At 33.7% G+C, this 18,768-nt stretch overlaps 2 protein-coding genes across 6 annotated transcripts; both read left to right on the forward strand.

Annotated features, from left to right (window-relative positions):
- The first annotated feature begins 4,457 nt into the window (after positions 1 to 4,457).
- Positions 4,458 to 10,224, forward strand: LOC145073512 (uncharacterized). Of its 4 annotated transcripts, XM_079020060.1 has the most exons (15): positions 4,458 to 4,589; positions 5,204 to 5,676; positions 5,773 to 5,850; positions 5,996 to 6,239; positions 6,732 to 6,902; positions 7,000 to 7,235; positions 7,335 to 7,538; positions 7,897 to 7,989; positions 8,088 to 8,195; positions 8,874 to 9,194; positions 9,323 to 9,406; positions 9,476 to 9,529; positions 9,663 to 9,710; positions 9,806 to 9,910; positions 10,016 to 10,224. In XM_079020060.1, the coding sequence occupies exons 2-15, from the start codon at positions 5,221 to 5,223 to the stop codon at positions 10,040 to 10,042; spliced, it is 2,229 nt and encodes a 742-aa protein (XP_078876186.1). In that variant the 5' UTR covers positions 4,458 to 4,589; positions 5,204 to 5,220; the 3' UTR covers positions 10,043 to 10,224. The 4 variants fall into 4 exon arrangements, with proteins under 4 accessions (XP_078876186.1, XP_078876187.1, XP_078876188.1 ...); XM_079020061.1 differs by lacking the exon at positions 9,663 to 9,710; XM_079020062.1 differs by lacking the exon at positions 10,016 to 10,224 and having other exon boundaries at positions 9,663 to 9,735.
- A 3,444-nt stretch (positions 10,225 to 13,668) lies between these two features.
- Positions 13,669 to 18,492, forward strand: LOC145073676 (uncharacterized). Of its 2 annotated transcripts, none has more exons than XM_079020192.1 (13): positions 13,669 to 13,781; positions 14,407 to 14,866; positions 14,965 to 15,042; positions 15,141 to 15,384; positions 15,476 to 15,712; positions 15,811 to 16,040; positions 16,110 to 16,313; positions 16,537 to 16,629; positions 16,727 to 16,834; positions 16,915 to 17,238; positions 17,446 to 17,538; positions 17,631 to 17,675; positions 18,213 to 18,492. In XM_079020192.1, exons 2-12 carry the CDS (start codon positions 14,417 to 14,419, stop codon positions 17,655 to 17,657), a joined length of 2,088 nt encoding a protein of 695 aa, XP_078876318.1. In that variant the 5' UTR covers positions 13,669 to 13,781; positions 14,407 to 14,416; the 3' UTR covers positions 17,658 to 17,675; positions 18,213 to 18,492. The 2 variants fall into 2 exon arrangements, with proteins under 2 accessions (XP_078876318.1, XP_078876319.1); XM_079020193.1 differs by lacking the exon at positions 13,669 to 13,781 and adding an exon at positions 13,997 to 14,132.
- The last annotated feature ends 276 nt before the right edge of the window (positions 18,493 to 18,768 follow it).

Here is an 18,768-nt window from a genome sequence, read left to right on the forward strand (position 1 = left end):
CCTTGTTAAGCTTTGGTGATGGGTTGATCTGCAGCTAAGGTGGTTAATGGTTAAGAAGGTTATTAGTATGTAGTGTTCGTGTGTCTTAATTTTTTTTCTTTTAATTCTGTTTATTTTGGCGAAATATCCCTACGTAAAAGTCCTGTCTTAATGACAGGCATTTTGTAAGTGAAATCGAATTTTGATGTTAACCCTACTTTTTTAAGATGTGTTAATTGAAGCAAATACTTGGAATCAGGATGCTCGTTCAGGTTTTATAGCTTGGGTTGATGAAATGGAGTGCAACAATGAAGGTTTGATCATAAATGGGTTGTATAAGTCCAACAAAAAGCTTCAGGCTGAGGTCTTTAAGTTGAAGGTTTACCTAGTATGTAGTTGGGTATTTTTTTTCTGTTTAATCATGTACAAGCTGTAATGAAGGTCAGTTGGAACAGTTGTCTTGTTATGTATCTTGTAATGCACTTTGATGTCTTTTGAAACTTGTAATGTACTTTATTTCCTTTAAGTTGTTATGTAATCTGTTATGTACTTTATTTAATTGAAGTGGTTATATTTGGGGTTTGATGTGTTTTGTATGTACGAAATATGAACAATCAAATTAAACAAAGTTAACACTTAAATCCAACCAAACACAACAAATTTAAAGCATAACAACTTGTCCAATTCCAAACTTAATAACCTACTACATCCCAAAACCAAACATAACACTTAAATCCAACCAAACACAACCAAGTTAAAAGATAACAACTAAAACAAAATAAGATCCTAATCATTAAGCTCCAATGGGTTTGCACTTGTTTCTCCTTTCCCATCTTTGCCCTTCACCCTCTTAGCAAGTTTCATCTTTATGATTCTCTCTGATTTCTTTCTTTTAGATATCCTTCCAACAGCAACAACTGTTGCTCCTTGACCCTTTTGCCCTTCGTGCACTGATTTTGCTTCTGGACCATTTTGCCCTTCATTGACACCTCCTGCTCCTTCACCTTTCTCTTTTCCATTGATACCTCCTGCTCCTTCACCTTTTTCATTGACCCCTCCTGCTTCACCTTTTCCATTGACACCTGTTTTCATTTTTTTAACATTTAGTTTGGGCCTCCTGCCAACTTTAGGTTTTTGCACTTGAGGTCTTTCAGCTTGAGGACATGTGACCTTGTTATGCCCCACATTTTTACAAACACTGCATGATATTTTTTTCCCTGCCTTAGACACAGTGTGCCTTGGTAGCTTCTCTGATGCATCTCTTCTTCTGTTAACCTTTGGTCTACCTGGCATTCTTCTCTTCATTGGTGGAAGAGGTGGTATGAAGTCAGTAGGTGGCCACATGTTGCTACCATTCATCCCCTGAATTAGATACTTATAGGTGTTCTTGTAGACTGCTCCATAGAACATTGTATCAACATAACCACCAACATCTCTATTGAGGAATGATATAGTTGCAACTGAATGCACACATCCATACCCATTAAGTTGCCACACTCTACAAGTGCAAGTCTTTTTGTCCAGGTCAACAACATAGGACTCAGCCATGTTTCTTGTTTCAAATTGGTTAAGACCACTTGGTAAAACCTACCAATACCTAGTGTAGACATAACATAAGTAATTATATGAATTTATGAGTTTAGAGTTTAGAAGTACCTTTGTTCTTTTTTTAATTGATTCAGAAGGAGTGTAATTGCTGGGCAAGGCTTGTAATCAGGCCATGAACTACCTTTAATCTTTAAATTGTATATTCTCTCCATAACATACAATCTAATCTCCTCTAGCATGGTGATGATTGGCTTTTTCCTAGCATCTCTTATCACACTGTTGAAGCTCTCATATAAACCATTCTCCACTGCATCACACATCTTTCCCTCGTGAAAAAAAATGCTCTACTCCAAGATTTGGGGTTGGTGTCCATAAGATAAGCAAAGGTTGCAGGGTTAAGCACTTCAATCTCCTTCATGGCAGCATTGAATAAAGGCTCAGTGGATGCCTTGCTTGCCTTCCAAAACATGTTTTCATAATGCACACCACTGAATCTTTTCATAAAGTTGGCAAAAATATGCCTTGCACACTGCCTATGTTCAGCAATAGGCAGTATTTCCTTCACAGCCTCTAACAGCCCCTGTGCAACAATGGTAACAAATTATATAAAGGGTATGAAACTAGAATTCATTAAATTAGGAAGTAAAACTACTAACCTTATGCTGATCTGACATTAATGTTATACCAAAACCATCATTCAGTTGCAAGTCATCTCTAAGGTTTTCCAGAAACCATTTCCAATTTTCTTTGTTCTCTACACAGACAACTGCCCATGCAATTGGAAATATGTGATTATTGGCATCTCTTCCTACAGCAGATATGAGCTCACCACTACATAAGCCCTTTAAGAAACATCCATCTAAATTTATAACCCTTCTACAACTCCCTCTCCACCCTTACTTAAGCCCATCAAAACACAAATAAAGTTTGCTAAAATAATTCTTACCATGTGGCATAGAATTGACATCAATTTTAACTGTTGATCCTGGATTTGATCTTCTAATCTCCTCACCATATGACCACAACTTTGCATAATGCTCCACTAATGCTCCTTCAATCAGTTCAATTGCATACTTCTTTGCTCTTCTACACTGTCCCATACTCACATTTATACCAAATTTCTCTTTAACCTCATCCCTAAGTAGCCTCACACTAACCTTTTGTTTCTGTAAGAATTGTGTTGTGTAATGGGTACCTATCCATGAATAATTGACAATTGAACCTAACTTGAAGTTTCTTGCACAGTTATGCTCATTTATAAGAATCTTTATCTGGAAAGACTTTTCCTCACTCATCCAAGAAGCCTACATCCTAAACTTGCACTGCCCAGAACAACATTTCACTAACAGCTTCCTATTATCATTTTTTTGTAACACAACTGATAACCATTTGCTACAGCATAGTTACACATCATATGTTTCAGTTGTTTAGGACTCACAAATCTCATACCTAATACAGGTTTTTTGCTTTTTCCAATGAACATTCTCATTGTAAATAGCCTAGTCAGTAGAAATTACCTCAACTTCATCTGGTGGATCATATGTATCTTCACGAGGTGGACTGTCTGGGGTGACTTGCTCCTTTGGGCACAACTTACTCAGAAACTCATCCTCCTTTGTCTCGTTCATAGGAATGCACTCATCATGATCACTGTCCCCTTCCATGTGAATGTCATCATCTTGCTCTCCTTGCAAATCCTTGTTTGGACGTGGGATATCATCCATACCACCATGTAAATCTTGCATGTCGATACCATCATCCATATTCATACGACTGTAAACTTCTTCACGATCTTCATTTGCACCAGATAATTGGTCCAAAGAACTGCCAACTTCTGCTTGCTCTTCAAGAATCCATTGATGTACATTAACACCAAGATGGTCCATATATACATCGATTACACAATCAGAAGCATACCCTACTTCGATTAGTTCCATGTAATCCATGTCATTCGCGATTAACCTTAAACCATCAGGAAAAACAATATCGGGCATGCAAAAGTACACATTCACACATATCTCACATGCGAATCTTTCAAGGAACTCGACAAATTCCTTCTTGTCCATTCCAGCAAAATCAACATCATCAAATCGTTGCTCTGCTCCATCTATGTAAGTAATAGAGGGATACTTGGTAAAAAATCTAGCAAAATGTAGATCAATCTTCATGAAAACGGCCATAGCAACAACAAAGTTCCCCGATTTGAGTGACTAACACTTGAAGAAAAGGATAGGACCGAAGAACAAATCAACAACAAAGCCCGATGCGGAAGTTATAAACGAAAGTGAAAGAAGGGGACAGTTGAGGGGTTTAAACGTACAGTATCTCTCATTAACTAATGTGCACACGTGGCAATGTAATGGCTTTATTGCATATGACGTGGAATGCCATGTAGGATGGGGTCACCGGTTGACCCCTTCATTTTTTCAAGATTGCCCTTTTAAACCAACAAATAACAACTTTATGCCCTTAAACTGTAAAAAATAGTCACGAGGGACCATTTAAACCATTATACGGAACTTTGTTGGGCTAGAGTGACAATAACCCTAATAATAATATCGAAACCAAGACCAAATAGCATTGACACCAAGAAAAATAAAAGTTTTGATTTTGTTCATATTTGGTCATTTTCTTTTTTTGTATGCAATATACCATTGAATTTTTTATTTGTATTCATCGTAACCCTTTTAACCGGCTATAACAAGTTATAGCCGATTACAAAGATTATGGTGAACACAAACAACAAATTGAATGAACTAGGAGAAAAAAATAAATAAATAAAAGACAAGATACAAATAAAATACGGCTGTTATTTTCCCAGAGAACGGTAACCTAGGAGAAAAAAAATAAAAATAAAAGACAAGATACGAATAAAATACGGCTGTTATTTTCCGTAACTAGTATGTAACAGTTACAGACTTACAGGTGTCACCAAAAAGGGATAATTTTAGTGTGTAACAGTTACAGACTTGCAGGTGTCACCAAAAAGGGGTAATTTTAGCAGCTGTGGAATCCATTGCTTCCCTCGTTTCTTGACATCCTCCGAGAAAACCCTAACACAGGTAAACACTTCATCATCTACTTCGTACGCCTACAATCGACTAGTGTTATCATCATTCCTACTTAATTTGTACCATAATCGATCCATTATGCCTCATTTTCATCAATTTATTAAGTCTTTTTTTTTTTTTTTTTTTTTTTTTTGCTTAGTTTCCAATACGAGATAACAATCTGTAGCTCGGTATTAATTGCATGTACCTTTTTCTACCTTTAAGTGTCAATGTATGTCCGGGAATTGCTTTGTATCGAAATTACATCGTTGTGATGGCAAGCGATATACCTGATCTCACTGCGTAGATGAATACCCCAAACCCTAAGATTGGGTTCGTCATTGTGCTATTTGCATCAATAGCTGACTGGAGAAAGGGATTGATGAAACTTTCTGATGAAAATTTCACTTAATTTGAAGCACGGTAGGACTGATCTGAGTAATGAGCTTGGTTCTTATAATGGTCTTAGCAGCAAGGAGTTAGCATTTTTTTCATGATATCTTCTCTGTGTTCATTGATTTCAATTTTCTCAAAATCCAGTCTTGTCTCTTCTCTGATTGCTTAGCTAATCATGTATAACGTAATGTCACTATATTTGATTTTTGCTTATCCAACTTTGCTTATAGGAACATAACATTTAACAATGAAGCGAAAACGTGCATATTTAAGTGCCAAAAATAAAACGCCAGTGGTGAAGAAGACGCTCCAAAATACTGTTGCTCTAGTAGCAGAAAGTCATGTGATGAATAATGAATCAGAAGAACCCGACGATGCTACACCACTGTGTATGGTAACTGTAAATCCAAGTACTAGTACTACCATCAAGAGGGGAAGACAAGCAGATTCAGAGATAGGAAAAAGTGGTTATGGGGAGATGCTAAGTCATCCAAATGCATTGAGTCAAATCATTGCAGGTGTTATTAAAGAGATTACCAAAGATGCTGGTGGCCTAACTAACCTTTCAAGGAGTTTGGTTGGTAACTCAATCAGCAATGGACAGACGAAGCAACCTCATGCTGACATGGATCATGAGGAAAACCAAAGCCAACATCATCAAAATCCAGGGTACAAACAGGAAGAGTTGAATGCTGCCTTAAAAGTATGGTTTGTTATATCATATAGTTTACGTTAATCGTATTTGTACAAATTATGGATCCTCACTTTACTCATATAGATGTTATTTTTTCTACACTAGGTGATCAAAAGGACCATGAAATTGAATGCAGCTGAACCATTTAACAAACCTGTAGATCCCATTTCGCTTGGAATTCCTGTAAGCATTTCTTTTTAAATTCTTTCTGTAAATACATGCTTTTATTACAGTGTCTAGTGATATTTTCTTCTTTTGTATTTACAGAGTCATTGTTTATGTTGTGCATTCTTTTATCATATAATGATTTGGGTGAAGGTTGAATCAGGATTACTTTGATATTATCAAGACACCTATGGATTTTGGTACAATATGCAACAACCTTGAGAATGGCGTAAAGTACATGAATTCAGGAGATGTGTTTAAGGATGTAGAATATATTTGGTCTAATTGTGTCGAGTATAATAAGAAGGGTGATGTTATATTGGAGCTCATGAAGAGGGTGAAGACATACTTTATGAAGTACTGGAAAGCAGCCAAATTACAAATTGAACAAACAGCGCCTGTTGTTGGTAAGGCCCAGGCCCACTTTTGTTATCCTTTTTATTCCATATAATTGTACTACTTTGCTAGATTTAGCCTATTCTTTCACGAGTAAAATAAGTTTTTTATATTCCTAAAAAAAAGGATCTTTAAGCCTCGTTTTGTAATACTTTCATATTATGTTTCCGATCGACATTTTCTTAGATTTGTTTCACAACACAACCGAAACATGTTTGACAAGACTCTCATTTTCCAAAGATAAACTGAAACATAGATTCAAACTTAAAACTTGTGTTTTATTGAGATTTTGTTTCATTAACTGTAAGTTGTTGCCACATACCACATGTTTATTCTTTTTCTTTATTACTTTTGGAAAACTAATTGTTTAGGCCATGAGAACTTCAAAACCATGTTTACCTTATATAACCAATTACAAATTTGTAAACTTTTTGGTTTTTTGAGATGATATAAACACTTGCAAGACACCATTTTTCATCAAGATTAGACTTTATGATGAACAGAGTCTTGGGTCTTGAGGCACAAAAAAGAAGAAAAAGACAACCCTCAAACTTCAGTTGCCAATAATTCTGCTCATTTGCAGCAAAAGGAGGCTGGTCAAACTGGTCAACCCCAGCAGAGCTCGAACCTCCCACAATCTTCATCTTCCACTGAACAAGATGAACCTAACCCTGGTACCAACTTCCTGTTACCTATCTACAAAATTCATCATTATTTTTAATAAATAAAGCATATTTGTAACTTGGTTAATTATAATTGGCTGAAAATCAGATTCTGTAATTACTCCAAAGAAGCATCGTGGGCCTACCCGTTGCCTTGCACTATTCAACACAATGGAACGGATAAAAATCACCACAAATGAACTCGGGCAGCCCGTGGGTCCCGGGGCAGCCCAATTAACCACCTTTGTGGGCGTGATAGCACGTGATGTGAACTTCGCTCCCCTTACTTATAACTGGAAGAAAATCCCACCAGAGAACAAAGAGAACATGTGGCAGAAAGTTCTGGTAGGGTATAATCCAAAGAAACCTTTTCACATTTTTCTTAATTCTTTCGGTAATTTCAAATAATAATAATAATAATATTATTATTATTATATGTTATAGAGCAAGTTTGATATTGACCCCAGTTGTCGAAGATGGGTGCTGTTGTCCATTAGAAATAAATGGAGGACATTCAAGTCTCGCCTTAAGGCTAATCATTATGATGTTCATGAGACTGATGAAGATCGCCTTGCAGACCGTGATCAGCGGGTCCCACCTGATCAGTGGTCAGCCCTTGTTTCCCAGTGGAGCTCTGAGAAATCACAGGTTTGTGTCATATTCCATGACTTTAAAGATCGGGTTAATTGCAAGAGATAACAAGGTACTTTCATTGTTTTGTTTCTTATAGCATCCTATTTTTATTAATTTCTTGTTACAACATTGTACTCTGAGAAATCAACCTACTTACTTATAGCAATGTCATCCAAATACAAAACAACATGTAGATTTTTCAAAGTATGGTGTCCTAATAAGAAAAAAATACAATGCTATAATTTGGTAGTTTTTTTTTTCGTGAGAGAAAAATGTTGTAATAGAAAGAAATGAAAGTCGAGTGTGCTACAATAAACAAATAAATGAAAGTAAAAGAATGTGAGTGATGTATATTTTATCTCCAATTTTCCAGAGTATTTCTGCCAAATTGAAAGCCACTTGTGCAAGGATAAAATTCAGGCACACTGCAGGACCAAAAAGCTATGCCAGAATACGTGAGGAGGAGGTAGCATTAATACATTATGCTTGTTTTTTACTTTTTAAGGTTATTTCTTGTATAAAATACCACCATAATGACCGATATGCCCTTTTCAACCATGACAGAGGGCAAAAAGGCCTGATGGGCAGGAACCTTCACAAGCAGAACTATTTATATTGACTCGTACACGCAAAAATGGGAAACCTGTGAATGAAGCCACAGCTGCTGTAATTGTATGAATTCATCTATTGTGTTGACTTTTGACTATTATTATTATTTTGGGTTGACACTTAACACCAAATTTGGCCAACAAACTATTTCAGATGTCTCTAAAATACCAATTTACACACTTTCTAGAGCAAGAGGTAACCAAACATGAAAGTTTGTCCCAAATTGGTCCCTGTAACTTTGTTTTTTACAATCTTGACCCAAGTTTTAGTTTTTCTTACAAATTTGGTACAAACACTTTTTTACAAATTTGCCCCCAATTTTTTCTTTATAAAATTACGTTTTTGACAACTTTTTGCGTCGACCATTTTTCACAATTTTCTTTACAAAGTTTCTTTTTTAAAAATTTGTACACATATATGTAAAACAATTTAGAGAAAGAATGTGAAAAAACTGCAGCTGTAAAAAAAATTCAGACAAGTTTGCGTATAGGTTTTGGGCCAAATTTGTAAGAAAAATGAAAACTTGGGTCAAAATTGTAAAAAATAAAGTTGGTAACATGGGACCAATTCGGGACAAACTTTCATGGTTGTTTACCTGTTGATATAATAAAGTGTTTAAATTGGTTTTTAGAGTGAAATAGTTGGTGTTTTAAATTTGAAATTTCAAAGTAGAATGCGTTAATAAGAAAGAAAGAAAGAAAGTGTTTTATTTATGAATTATGATAATGCAATGCAATGCAGTCTCAACTTTGTGAAGAGACATCTTGCAACAAGGATATGCCTGAAGATGATGCGTATAATCGGGTGATGAAACCGTATAAAAACGGTGGGTTGTCTCTATACGGATTAGGCGGGACCCCCTCCTCTCGTTCCTGCACTACGGGTCCCACTCCCATTCCCACACGTGGTGAGGCTTTAAAGTTGGTTGAAGAGAAGGATGCAGAGATTGTTGATTTGAAGAAAAGGCTTTCATCAGTCGAACAGACATGCTCACAGATGGCTGCTCAGGTTGCTGAATTGGTGTCAATGATGAATCACAACAACCATTCTCACCGTGAACATGTAAGCTTTTTTATTATTATTATTATTATTATTATTTTTTTCAAAGTACAATAATGCTTTAATAAGAAAAGAAAAAGAAATCAAAGTACAATGCTAATATAGTTTTGTCATTCATTCCATTCCATTAGGTTGATGGCAATTCGGTTCCAGTGGATGATGATGAACTACCACCACATCAGTTGGAACCTACCCATGAAGTTCCTAAAAAACAGGTGGATTTTTATTTATTTATTTTTTTTGTAATTTAGTTTTCACACAAGTAAAGTAGATGATTTTTGCAGACTCGTGGAAGGAAAAAGAGGTCAGAACTTAATCCTCAAGTTCCTGCAAAAAAGGTGGATTTATTTATTTTTATATTTTGTAATTTAGATCTTAATGCTTTATTTAATAAAAAAAGAAAAGAAATAGGAATGAAAGTACAATGCTAATATAGTTTCGTCATGTGTGTGTGTGTGTCCATTCCATTAGGCTGATGGTGATGTGGTTCCAGTGGATTATGATGATGATGAAAAACTGGTGGATTTATAATTAAAAAAAAATTGTAATTTAATTTTGAAAGGTTTTCACACAAGTAAAGTAGATGATTAATGAGAATGAATTTGTGTTTGCAGACTCAGACTCGTGGAAGGAGAAAGAGGTCAGAACTTAATCAAGTATCTGCAAAACAGTCTGAACCACCTACCTCTACGTCTAATCCTCAACTTCCTGCAAAAAAGGTGGATTTTTATTTTTATTTTTATTTTTGTAATTTGTTAGATGTGGTTAAAAGCTTAAAATGGTTTGGTTTGGTTTTTATGATTTATAAATTTATTATGTTGCAGACTCGTGGAAGGCCAAAGAAAAGGTAGAGAAATCAAATCAGCAAAAAGCCAAGGGTTCTTCTCTCAGTTCACGATAGTTGGTTGAGTAGCTAACTTGTTAAAAAACGTGAAACTATATTATACTATTTATTAAACCTGTTCAATTATGAATTTCCTTTTCTTTTTTGTGTCATTGTAATCAGTTGGTTATATTTTGATTTTGATGGGCAGATCTCGTTTCAAGGTTTCTGAAAACCCAATCTCCCTCTCTGTTTATATTTTATTATGTAATCATCAACCAGACAACAAATTTTGGATAGAGCAACAAAAAATCTTCTTTTAACTTTTTTTCTTTTTGTATCCTTCTGTATAAATAATTGACAAAACTAACTAAGAAGAAATATAAAAGGTAAATTAATAACAACAGTTAAAAAACTGTACAATTTAACACAAAATTAGTTAACAACCAAACCAATAAACTCATGGAATATATTACATTTTTCTATATTTTATTACATCAATGAATATGTAATTATCCATTAATAAAAGGTGCTGTTATTTGTTTTTCTTTTTGGAGCAAACGAGATTTATAAAAGACATTAGCAAGAAAATAAACGAAGACAATTACATCAAAATGTTTAAGGTTGGGTTTTGTAGTCATAAATTTCAATTTATGCTTGAAACAAAACAATGTCATCATCTCTCGATCTAATACTATCAAAGACACATTTGTTTATGAAGTTTGTACTCTTATTTTCTTGTTGCATCTCCTGTAAATCAATAAATTTTATTATTATCTTATAATCGATCAAATCAAAATTTTGTATTTTTTTATTATATTTTTTTTAATTTTAATTTTTTTTACAAAATGCACCCCTCTACTTATCAATCACTCGATACAATACAAGTATGCAACCTTACATAGTGTTAAAGGTATATCATTTTTTATTCGAAATGATCAATGTTATCATTAATCAATTTTTTGAATATTTTTATAAGTTAGAAAATTAATCAGACGAATGTGATCCCGTTACAAAAAATCATTTTTGAACACAGTCAAATATCATAAATAAGCTCTGCAATTCTTTTATTTAAATAATCATCAACAACCAAAGGACTTCTAGCCCAACATTAACCAATGTTGCCCTAGTTCTTTGAGATCGAGGGTTCAAGTCCTGCAGTGAAAATAAATGGAATAATTTAGAGTAGTTTAATATATTTGTCGTTTTAAAAAAAGAAAAAATGATCAACAAAAACCAAGAAGACATCTGGTCTAATGGTATTAACAATGTTGCCCTCCATCTTTGAGGTCGATGGTTCAAGTATCGCAGTGAAAATATAGAATAATTTAAGAGTAGTTTAGTATATTTGTCGTTTTAAAAACCAAGAAGACATTTGGTCTAAGAGTATTAAGAGTGTTGAAAAAGTGTTCATCATCAAGAGATTGAGATGCAGAGTTAACCGTGGTGGACAAAAAATAGAATGTGGTTAGATAGGTGTTTAAGTTAACCGTTAAGAAAAATAATAGTCATCAATAAAAATATGTTCGAACAAAAACATAACCCCAATATTTTGTAACACTTTTCTATTATTCAAGTATAAAGATCTATAACAAAAATTCAATTTAAACGACTAAGATTATATAATGTCTCTTTGATGATTGTTCTTGGATAGACTAAAATTTTGTATATATATTACTCAACTCATTCTTAAACTAGGAACAAATGACTCATAACTCATACTTCAACAAGATGAAATTTCATAGCTCATATTTCAACAAAAAAACATCCAATGTATAATTCAAATTCACTTATAAATGAAATTTCAAATGAATTTCATTCGTACGTCACGCAAATAGAAAATGTCATTAGAGAGGAAAATTGTGGATTTCAGGTAATATTCTCTACTGTAACCAATAAAAAAAAACTATTGACTTGGTTCAACGACATTAGCCACTAAGGCTTGGTCCACAATACGTTCCAAATCATGTAGTTATTGCTATCGTCATGTTCAAGATGCCCAATATGTAAATGTTGATTTACAAAGAGCACATAAAATGCCTAATATTTTGCCATTATAACGTAATCACATATCACAACATTCTACTAGGTGGGTAACCATATATAGTGCTCGAAAAAATGCCTACATTCCATCAAATGCACCACACAATAATTGTAATATTCAAATAGTTGTTGTACATAATGGTTAATAAAAATAAATTTATAATTTAGTATTATTATCTGTTTTATTATTAATTTTATTATTACTGTCTTTTAAATAATAAAATAATAATAATCATGATGATGATGATGATGATGATAATAATAATAATAATAATAATAGTAAAAGACAATGAAAGACAAATTTACTCTAATAAATGAAAATTTTGTTGTCACATGTCACATTCTAATTGATTTGGCCACTGTTATTTTGTTGTTATTTTCAATTAAATTTTTTCCACATGACATTTTGTGGGTTTTTTCATTTTATTAAATTCCACATAATATTTAAATATAATAATTATAATAAATGTAATAATAAATGATATCAACTTCAATATTGACTTTTCTTCTAATTTTAACATTTCTAAATTAAAACTTCATTAGTTTCTTTTGTTTATTTATCTAACATATTTGTTTAAATTTAAAAGAGAAAAAAAAACATATTAATTTTAATAATTCAATATTTTTCTAATTTTTCTTATAAATTCAAATTTTTTTAAATGTTTAAAATTCTCGTATAATTTTTTTAAATGAACCCATATAATAAATGAGTCTTATACCTAGTAACAAATAAAAACAAGAATAAAAATTATTGACCGTTAAATAGAAATGCACAATTCATATAAATTAACCCATGGTTCTTAAGTTCTCAATCTTGATTTTAAGATCTTAAGATCATAATAACAAAAAAAAAATCTCAATCACACTAAGATTTAATGGTGGATACAGAAAAAAATATCAGAGGTTGCAATTTTTTTTTCTAAGAATTGCACTATTAAATAAAACTTCACTTTTCGACGACAGTTCTCGTCATAAAATCCGTCGCAACAAGGATTACACCGACATATTTACATTTAATTTACACTTAGTTGGAATTTGTGACGGATTTCCAATAGATTCGTGACAGATTTGTGATGAATTTTTGACAGATTTGACGAATTTACACTAAATTGTGCACCTGAGGGTACAATTTAAGGAGTTGTCTGTGCCACCTGAAACACCAAGTAGGTCAACCCCTACTAAGATCTATCTGAAACAAGATGTCTTTATTATCCGATTGTATCTTAAAATTTCGTTCATTTAACTTAAAATTAAGCATCACGGATTGCAAGAAGTCTTATACAATATCATCATTTCACCCATTTATCTCGAATCAGATGACGCCAACATTATCTCGATCGCATACAAATAGGATAAGATGAAGGTAGGATGGTCTAAGAGACTCTTTAATAAGAGGTCTACAATAAAAAAAATCGTTCATCTGGAATTAAAGAGTGTAATAACTTTCATATTATTTCTTTTGCAACATGTCTTTATAAATGTATAAGTTCGTAATAATCTTGTTTCTTTTTTACTTAAAATGTTTTTTTCCAAGGTTTTAAATGTTTTTTTTAACAAGTATTAAATTGATTAACCCTTCGAAAGGCTTGCAAATAATATATGGGACGGAGGTAAACAGCATGAACAGGTGTCACCAAAAGGGCTAATTTTATCAGCTGTGAATCCGTACTTACTTTTCCCATTTCTTGTCATCCTCTCAAATTGCCGAGAAAACCCTAGCGCAGGTAAATTCTTCATCTACTCTTTATGCTTACATTCAACTAGGGTTTATCACTATCCCTACTCAATTCATACCCTTATCGATTGTTTAAGTCGCCGTTCCATCAATTTGTTAAGTTTCCAACGCAAGATAAAAATCAGTTGATTTTGCACTAGATATTAACTTCATGTACTTATTTTTATTTTTATTTTTATTATTATTATTTTAACCTTTATGGTCTGGTCGTGAATCAGCTTGAGGAAATGAAGTGTGAATTTATGTTTGGAAATTGCTTCGTATTGAAGTTTCATGGTTGTGACGGTTAGCGATATAGCTATCTTTCTGCTTAGAGATTTACCCCAAACCCTAAGTGTGGGTTAGTCGTTTTGTTGTTTGCATCAGTATGTGAATAGAAAAATGGATTGATAAAACTGCATGACAAAAATGTCACTCGTTTTAGTAATGAGCTTGTTTCTTTTAATGTTCTTGGCAACAAAGATTGTGAATTTCTTCTATCATTTCTCTGCTAATGTAATACTCGTTAATTTTCCTGTGAAAAGTTATCATGTGAAGAGGATAAAATGGAGTAATGCAAAACCCAGATCTTGTTTATGTCATGAAAGTTTTCATTTATTCAACATTGCTTCTAGGTACATTACAATGAAGCGGAAACGTGCACCTAAAAAGGACAAACCTGAAATGCCATTAGCAAAGAAGAGACTTCAAAATATTGATGCTCTAATGGCAGAAAAACATGTGATGAATGATGAACCTGAAAAGATTACTTCAGTGCACATGGAAACTGAAAATCCAAGAACTACTACTAGCACCACCATTAGAAGTAGACAAACAGATTTAGAGATAGGAAAAATTGGTTATGGGGAGATGACAGGTGATCCAAAAGCATTGGGTGACATCATTGTAACTGTTTTAAAAGAGATTTCCAAGGAAGCTGGTGGCTTAGCTAACCTTACAAAGAGCTTAGTTGATAACTCAATCAGCAATGGACAGATGGAGCAACCTCATGCTGACATGGATCTTGAGGAAAAAGAAAGCCAACATCATCAAAATCCAGAATACAACCAGGAAGAATTAGATGCTGCTTTAACAGTATGGTTTATTATATATTTTTATAATTAACATTATTCATCTTTGCTTTAGACCTTTAGTGCCTTCATATGTTATAGATGTCAATTTTTCTACTGTAGGTGATCAAAAAGACCATGAAGTTGGATGCAGCTGATCCGTTTAACAGACCCGTGGATCCTGTTGAACTTGGAATTCCTGTAAGCATTTGTTTTTATTTCTTTCTACAAATATGTGATTCTGTTGTGCATTGTTGCATCTTATATTCTTATAGTGATTTGGGTTGATTTTGAACCAGGATTACTTAGATGTGATCGATACACCAATGGATTTTGGTACAATATGCAACAATCTTGAAAATGGCCTAAAGTACATGAATTCAGCAGATGTGTTTAAAGATGTACAATATATTTGGTATAATTGTGTCAAATATAATAAAAAAGGCGATTATATTTTGGAGCTCATGAAGCGTGTGAAGGCCCCCTTCATGAAGTACTGGAAAGCAGCCGGATTACAAACCGCACAATCACCCCCTATTATTGGTAAGGGCCCCACATTGTTATCATAAACTTTTTGCTTTTCTGAAATCATGACACCATTTTCAATTCAAGATTTCACTTTTCTGATAAACAGAGTCATCTATCTTGAAAGAAAAAGACCACCCATTGTCGCCACCTGCCAATAATGTCACCCTCCCACCTCAAAACAAGGCTGGCCCTATCCAAGTAGCAGAAATTGATCCCATTCCGATCAACATACAAAATCGAAGTCAAAGTCAAAGTCAAGGTCAAGTCCAAAATCAAACCCCACAGAACTCTACTCCACAATCTTCGTCAGAACAGGATGATGATCCCCAATATTGTATTCCTGGTTAGCTGTCTACAAAATTCATTATCTTTTATAAGAAGTAAAGCATATATATGATAATATATGTGACTTGTTTAGCTATATTTGGTGGCTGAAAACAGATTCTAGAAGTATTCAAAAGAAGCGCCAATTTCATGATGAACTATCAAATACAGCAAAAAGGATAAAAATCATGACCAATGAACTGGGCCAGCCTGTGGGGCCCGAGGCATGCAAATTAACAAGCTTTCTTGGTTTCATAGCACGTGATGGAAACTTGGCTCCTTTAACTTATGCCACTTGGATTAAAATGCCAGAAGAGTACAAAGAGAACATGTGGCAGAAAGTTCTGGTATTTATTTACCTGGATAAACTTTTTTTTTTTTTGGTGATGTCAATTAATTTGTATATATTTTTATAGAAAAGGTATGATATGGAGCCCAGTTGTCGAGGATGGGTGCTGATGTCACTTAGAACTAAATGGAGAAACTTTAAGTCTCGCCTTAAGGCTACTCATTATGATGTTCATGAGACTGATGAAGAGAGAATTGCAGATTGTGATGAGAGGGTCCTTCCTGACCAATGGTCAGCCCTTGTTTCACTCTGGAGCTCTGAAAAATGGCAGGTTTGTGTTTGTTTTTTGTATCACACTCACACTCCATGAAATAGCAATCTACTTTCAGTTATTTGTTTATCATAGCATCCTACTTTCATTTCTTTCTATTAAGAGTTAAATTTCTTTGTAATTGAATGACATTGCTAAATGCGAGTCTGTTGCTATTTTTTGCATTTCACCCTTTAAAGTACATTTCAAACGATATATATTTATGTCCAATTTTTTTTTTCAGAATATTTGTGCCACAAATAAGGCCAATCGTGCAAAGCTAAAATTCAGCCACACCACAGGCAAAAAAAGCTTTGCCAGATTACGTGAAGAGGAGGTAAACATTATACTCATTTTCAAAATTCACTTCTCTTCCTTCTGTAAATATTAAATATCCACCATAATGACTGATTTGCCCTTTTCTACTATAACAGAAGGCAAAAAGGCCCGATGGCCAGGAACCCTCACAAGCAGAACTATTTATATTAACTCGTACACGTAAAAATGGGAAACCTGTGAATGAAGCAACAGCTGCTGTAATTGTATGATCTTTTTTTTTTTTTAATTAATTTTGTCGAGTTTTCATTTAACGTGTCAGATGAGTTTATCATCTTGATTGCAGACACAACTTTGTGAATCTACAACACAAAATGAAGAGAATAAAGTTGAAGATGATGTATATAATCGAATAATGGGAGTGGATACAAAAAGTGGTGGGTCCCTTATTGGATTATATGGGACCCCTCCTCCTCCTCCTCCTCCTCTTCCCTCACATGTTGAGGCTTTGAAAATGGTTGAAGAGAAGAATGCTGAGGTTGTTGAAATGAAGGAGAGACTTGCATCAGTGGAACAAACATGCTCACAGATGGCTGCTCAAATGTCTCAAATGCTCTCAATGATGGCCACCATGCAGAAGCCTTCCCTAGAGGGAAATGTTCCTAATGCTGTAAGTTTCTCACTGTTTATTGCAAGAAATAGCAATGTATACTTTTGTTGATTTGTTTGTTATAGCATCATACTTTCATTACTTATTACAACAGTTGTAGTTTGAAAAATCTATATATAATGTCATATTAGGAAACAAATGAAAGTAATGATGAAGTCAATGATGAACTTTTTGTTTAATGGTGTAAGTTTTGTGTGTGTTGATTAGGTTGATGTCAATTTGGTTCCAGTGGATAATAATACTCCATGTGAGTTGGAATCTCCAAACACTACATCTAATCATGAAGTTCCTGTAAAAAAGGTGGATTTTATTATTTTTATTATTATGTTTTGTAATTTAGATGTTAAAAGGTTAAAATTGAATTTTACATAACCGCCTGATTTATGTTGCAGAGTCGTGGAAGGCCAAAGAAAAGGTAGAGAAATCAAATCAGCAAGGTATGTCTCTCGTATGAATCTATAAGGACTTAATGGGGACATGATTTAGAGGCTATTTCTTTATACGTAAAGTCTGTTTCTTTTTTGAACTGAATCTATAAGGACTTAATTGGGGGGACATGAGATACTAAATGACCATTTTACCCTTACATTCCATAATGAAATTTCACAATATTCATCAGCTTTAAAATGGGAGCCAAAAAAGGGCAAACAGACAAATAGTTAGAGGGTTAGCGTCTTGATACATTAAGCCTTGTTTTTTTTTTTTGGCTTAACACATTAAGTCATTTTGTCCATATGAAGTGAAAGAAACAACCATGTATAGTAAAGTTGTCCAAATTAAGTGCTTAAAATTTGGTATGCTATAACATTTTAGCAGAGAAAATTGCAGTGTATTTTGGATGGCATTTCTATACTTGGGTAGATTTATCATTTATGTTATGGTAACAGAAAGAAATGAAAGTAGAATAACAAATCAATGATGTTTCTTGCATTAAACCCTTGTTTGAGTTTTCTTTTGTATATTTTGATGGGCAGATGATTCAAGGTTGGTGGAGAGGTGAGATCAATCCCAATCACATTGTCATAATCATGAGCTAATGGTACTATGATTTGATATCTTGTTACAAGATATCCTAGATTAACCAACTAACTTGTTAAGGAACATGAATTTGTATTGATCATTGTATGTAGTAGGATTTTTTAAGATAAAACTGTTGCTTTTAAGAGGCGAGGAAGCAATAGGCTGTTTTTTTTTCAGCAATTTTGTTATAAAAGAGTTTGGATATATAATATAAAAAAGTCACATCTTTGGATATTACATATGAAAATAAATCTAACAAACATCGGTTGCCCTAGGCATGCACAAACCGGTTCATTTTTCAAACCGAACCGGTTCTTTAAATCGGTTTGGTTCACTACCTAGCCAAGCAAACCTGGTTCAGCCTCAAACAGGTTCAGTTCACTACCTAGCCAAGCAAAACCGGTTCAACCTCAAACCAGTTCACTCAAAAAATTAGTCGAACATATCTAAACCCGTTACACAGGTTATAAACCGGTTCGATTGGTTCTATATCGGTTCCAAACCGGTTCA

Source organism: Lactuca serriola, chromosome 9, assembly GCF_051521515.1.
Source record: "Lactuca serriola cultivar US96UC23 chromosome 9, Lser_US96UC23_V15, whole genome shotgun sequence".
Lineage (NCBI taxonomy): Eukaryota > Viridiplantae > Streptophyta > Magnoliopsida > Asterales > Asteraceae > Lactuca > Lactuca serriola.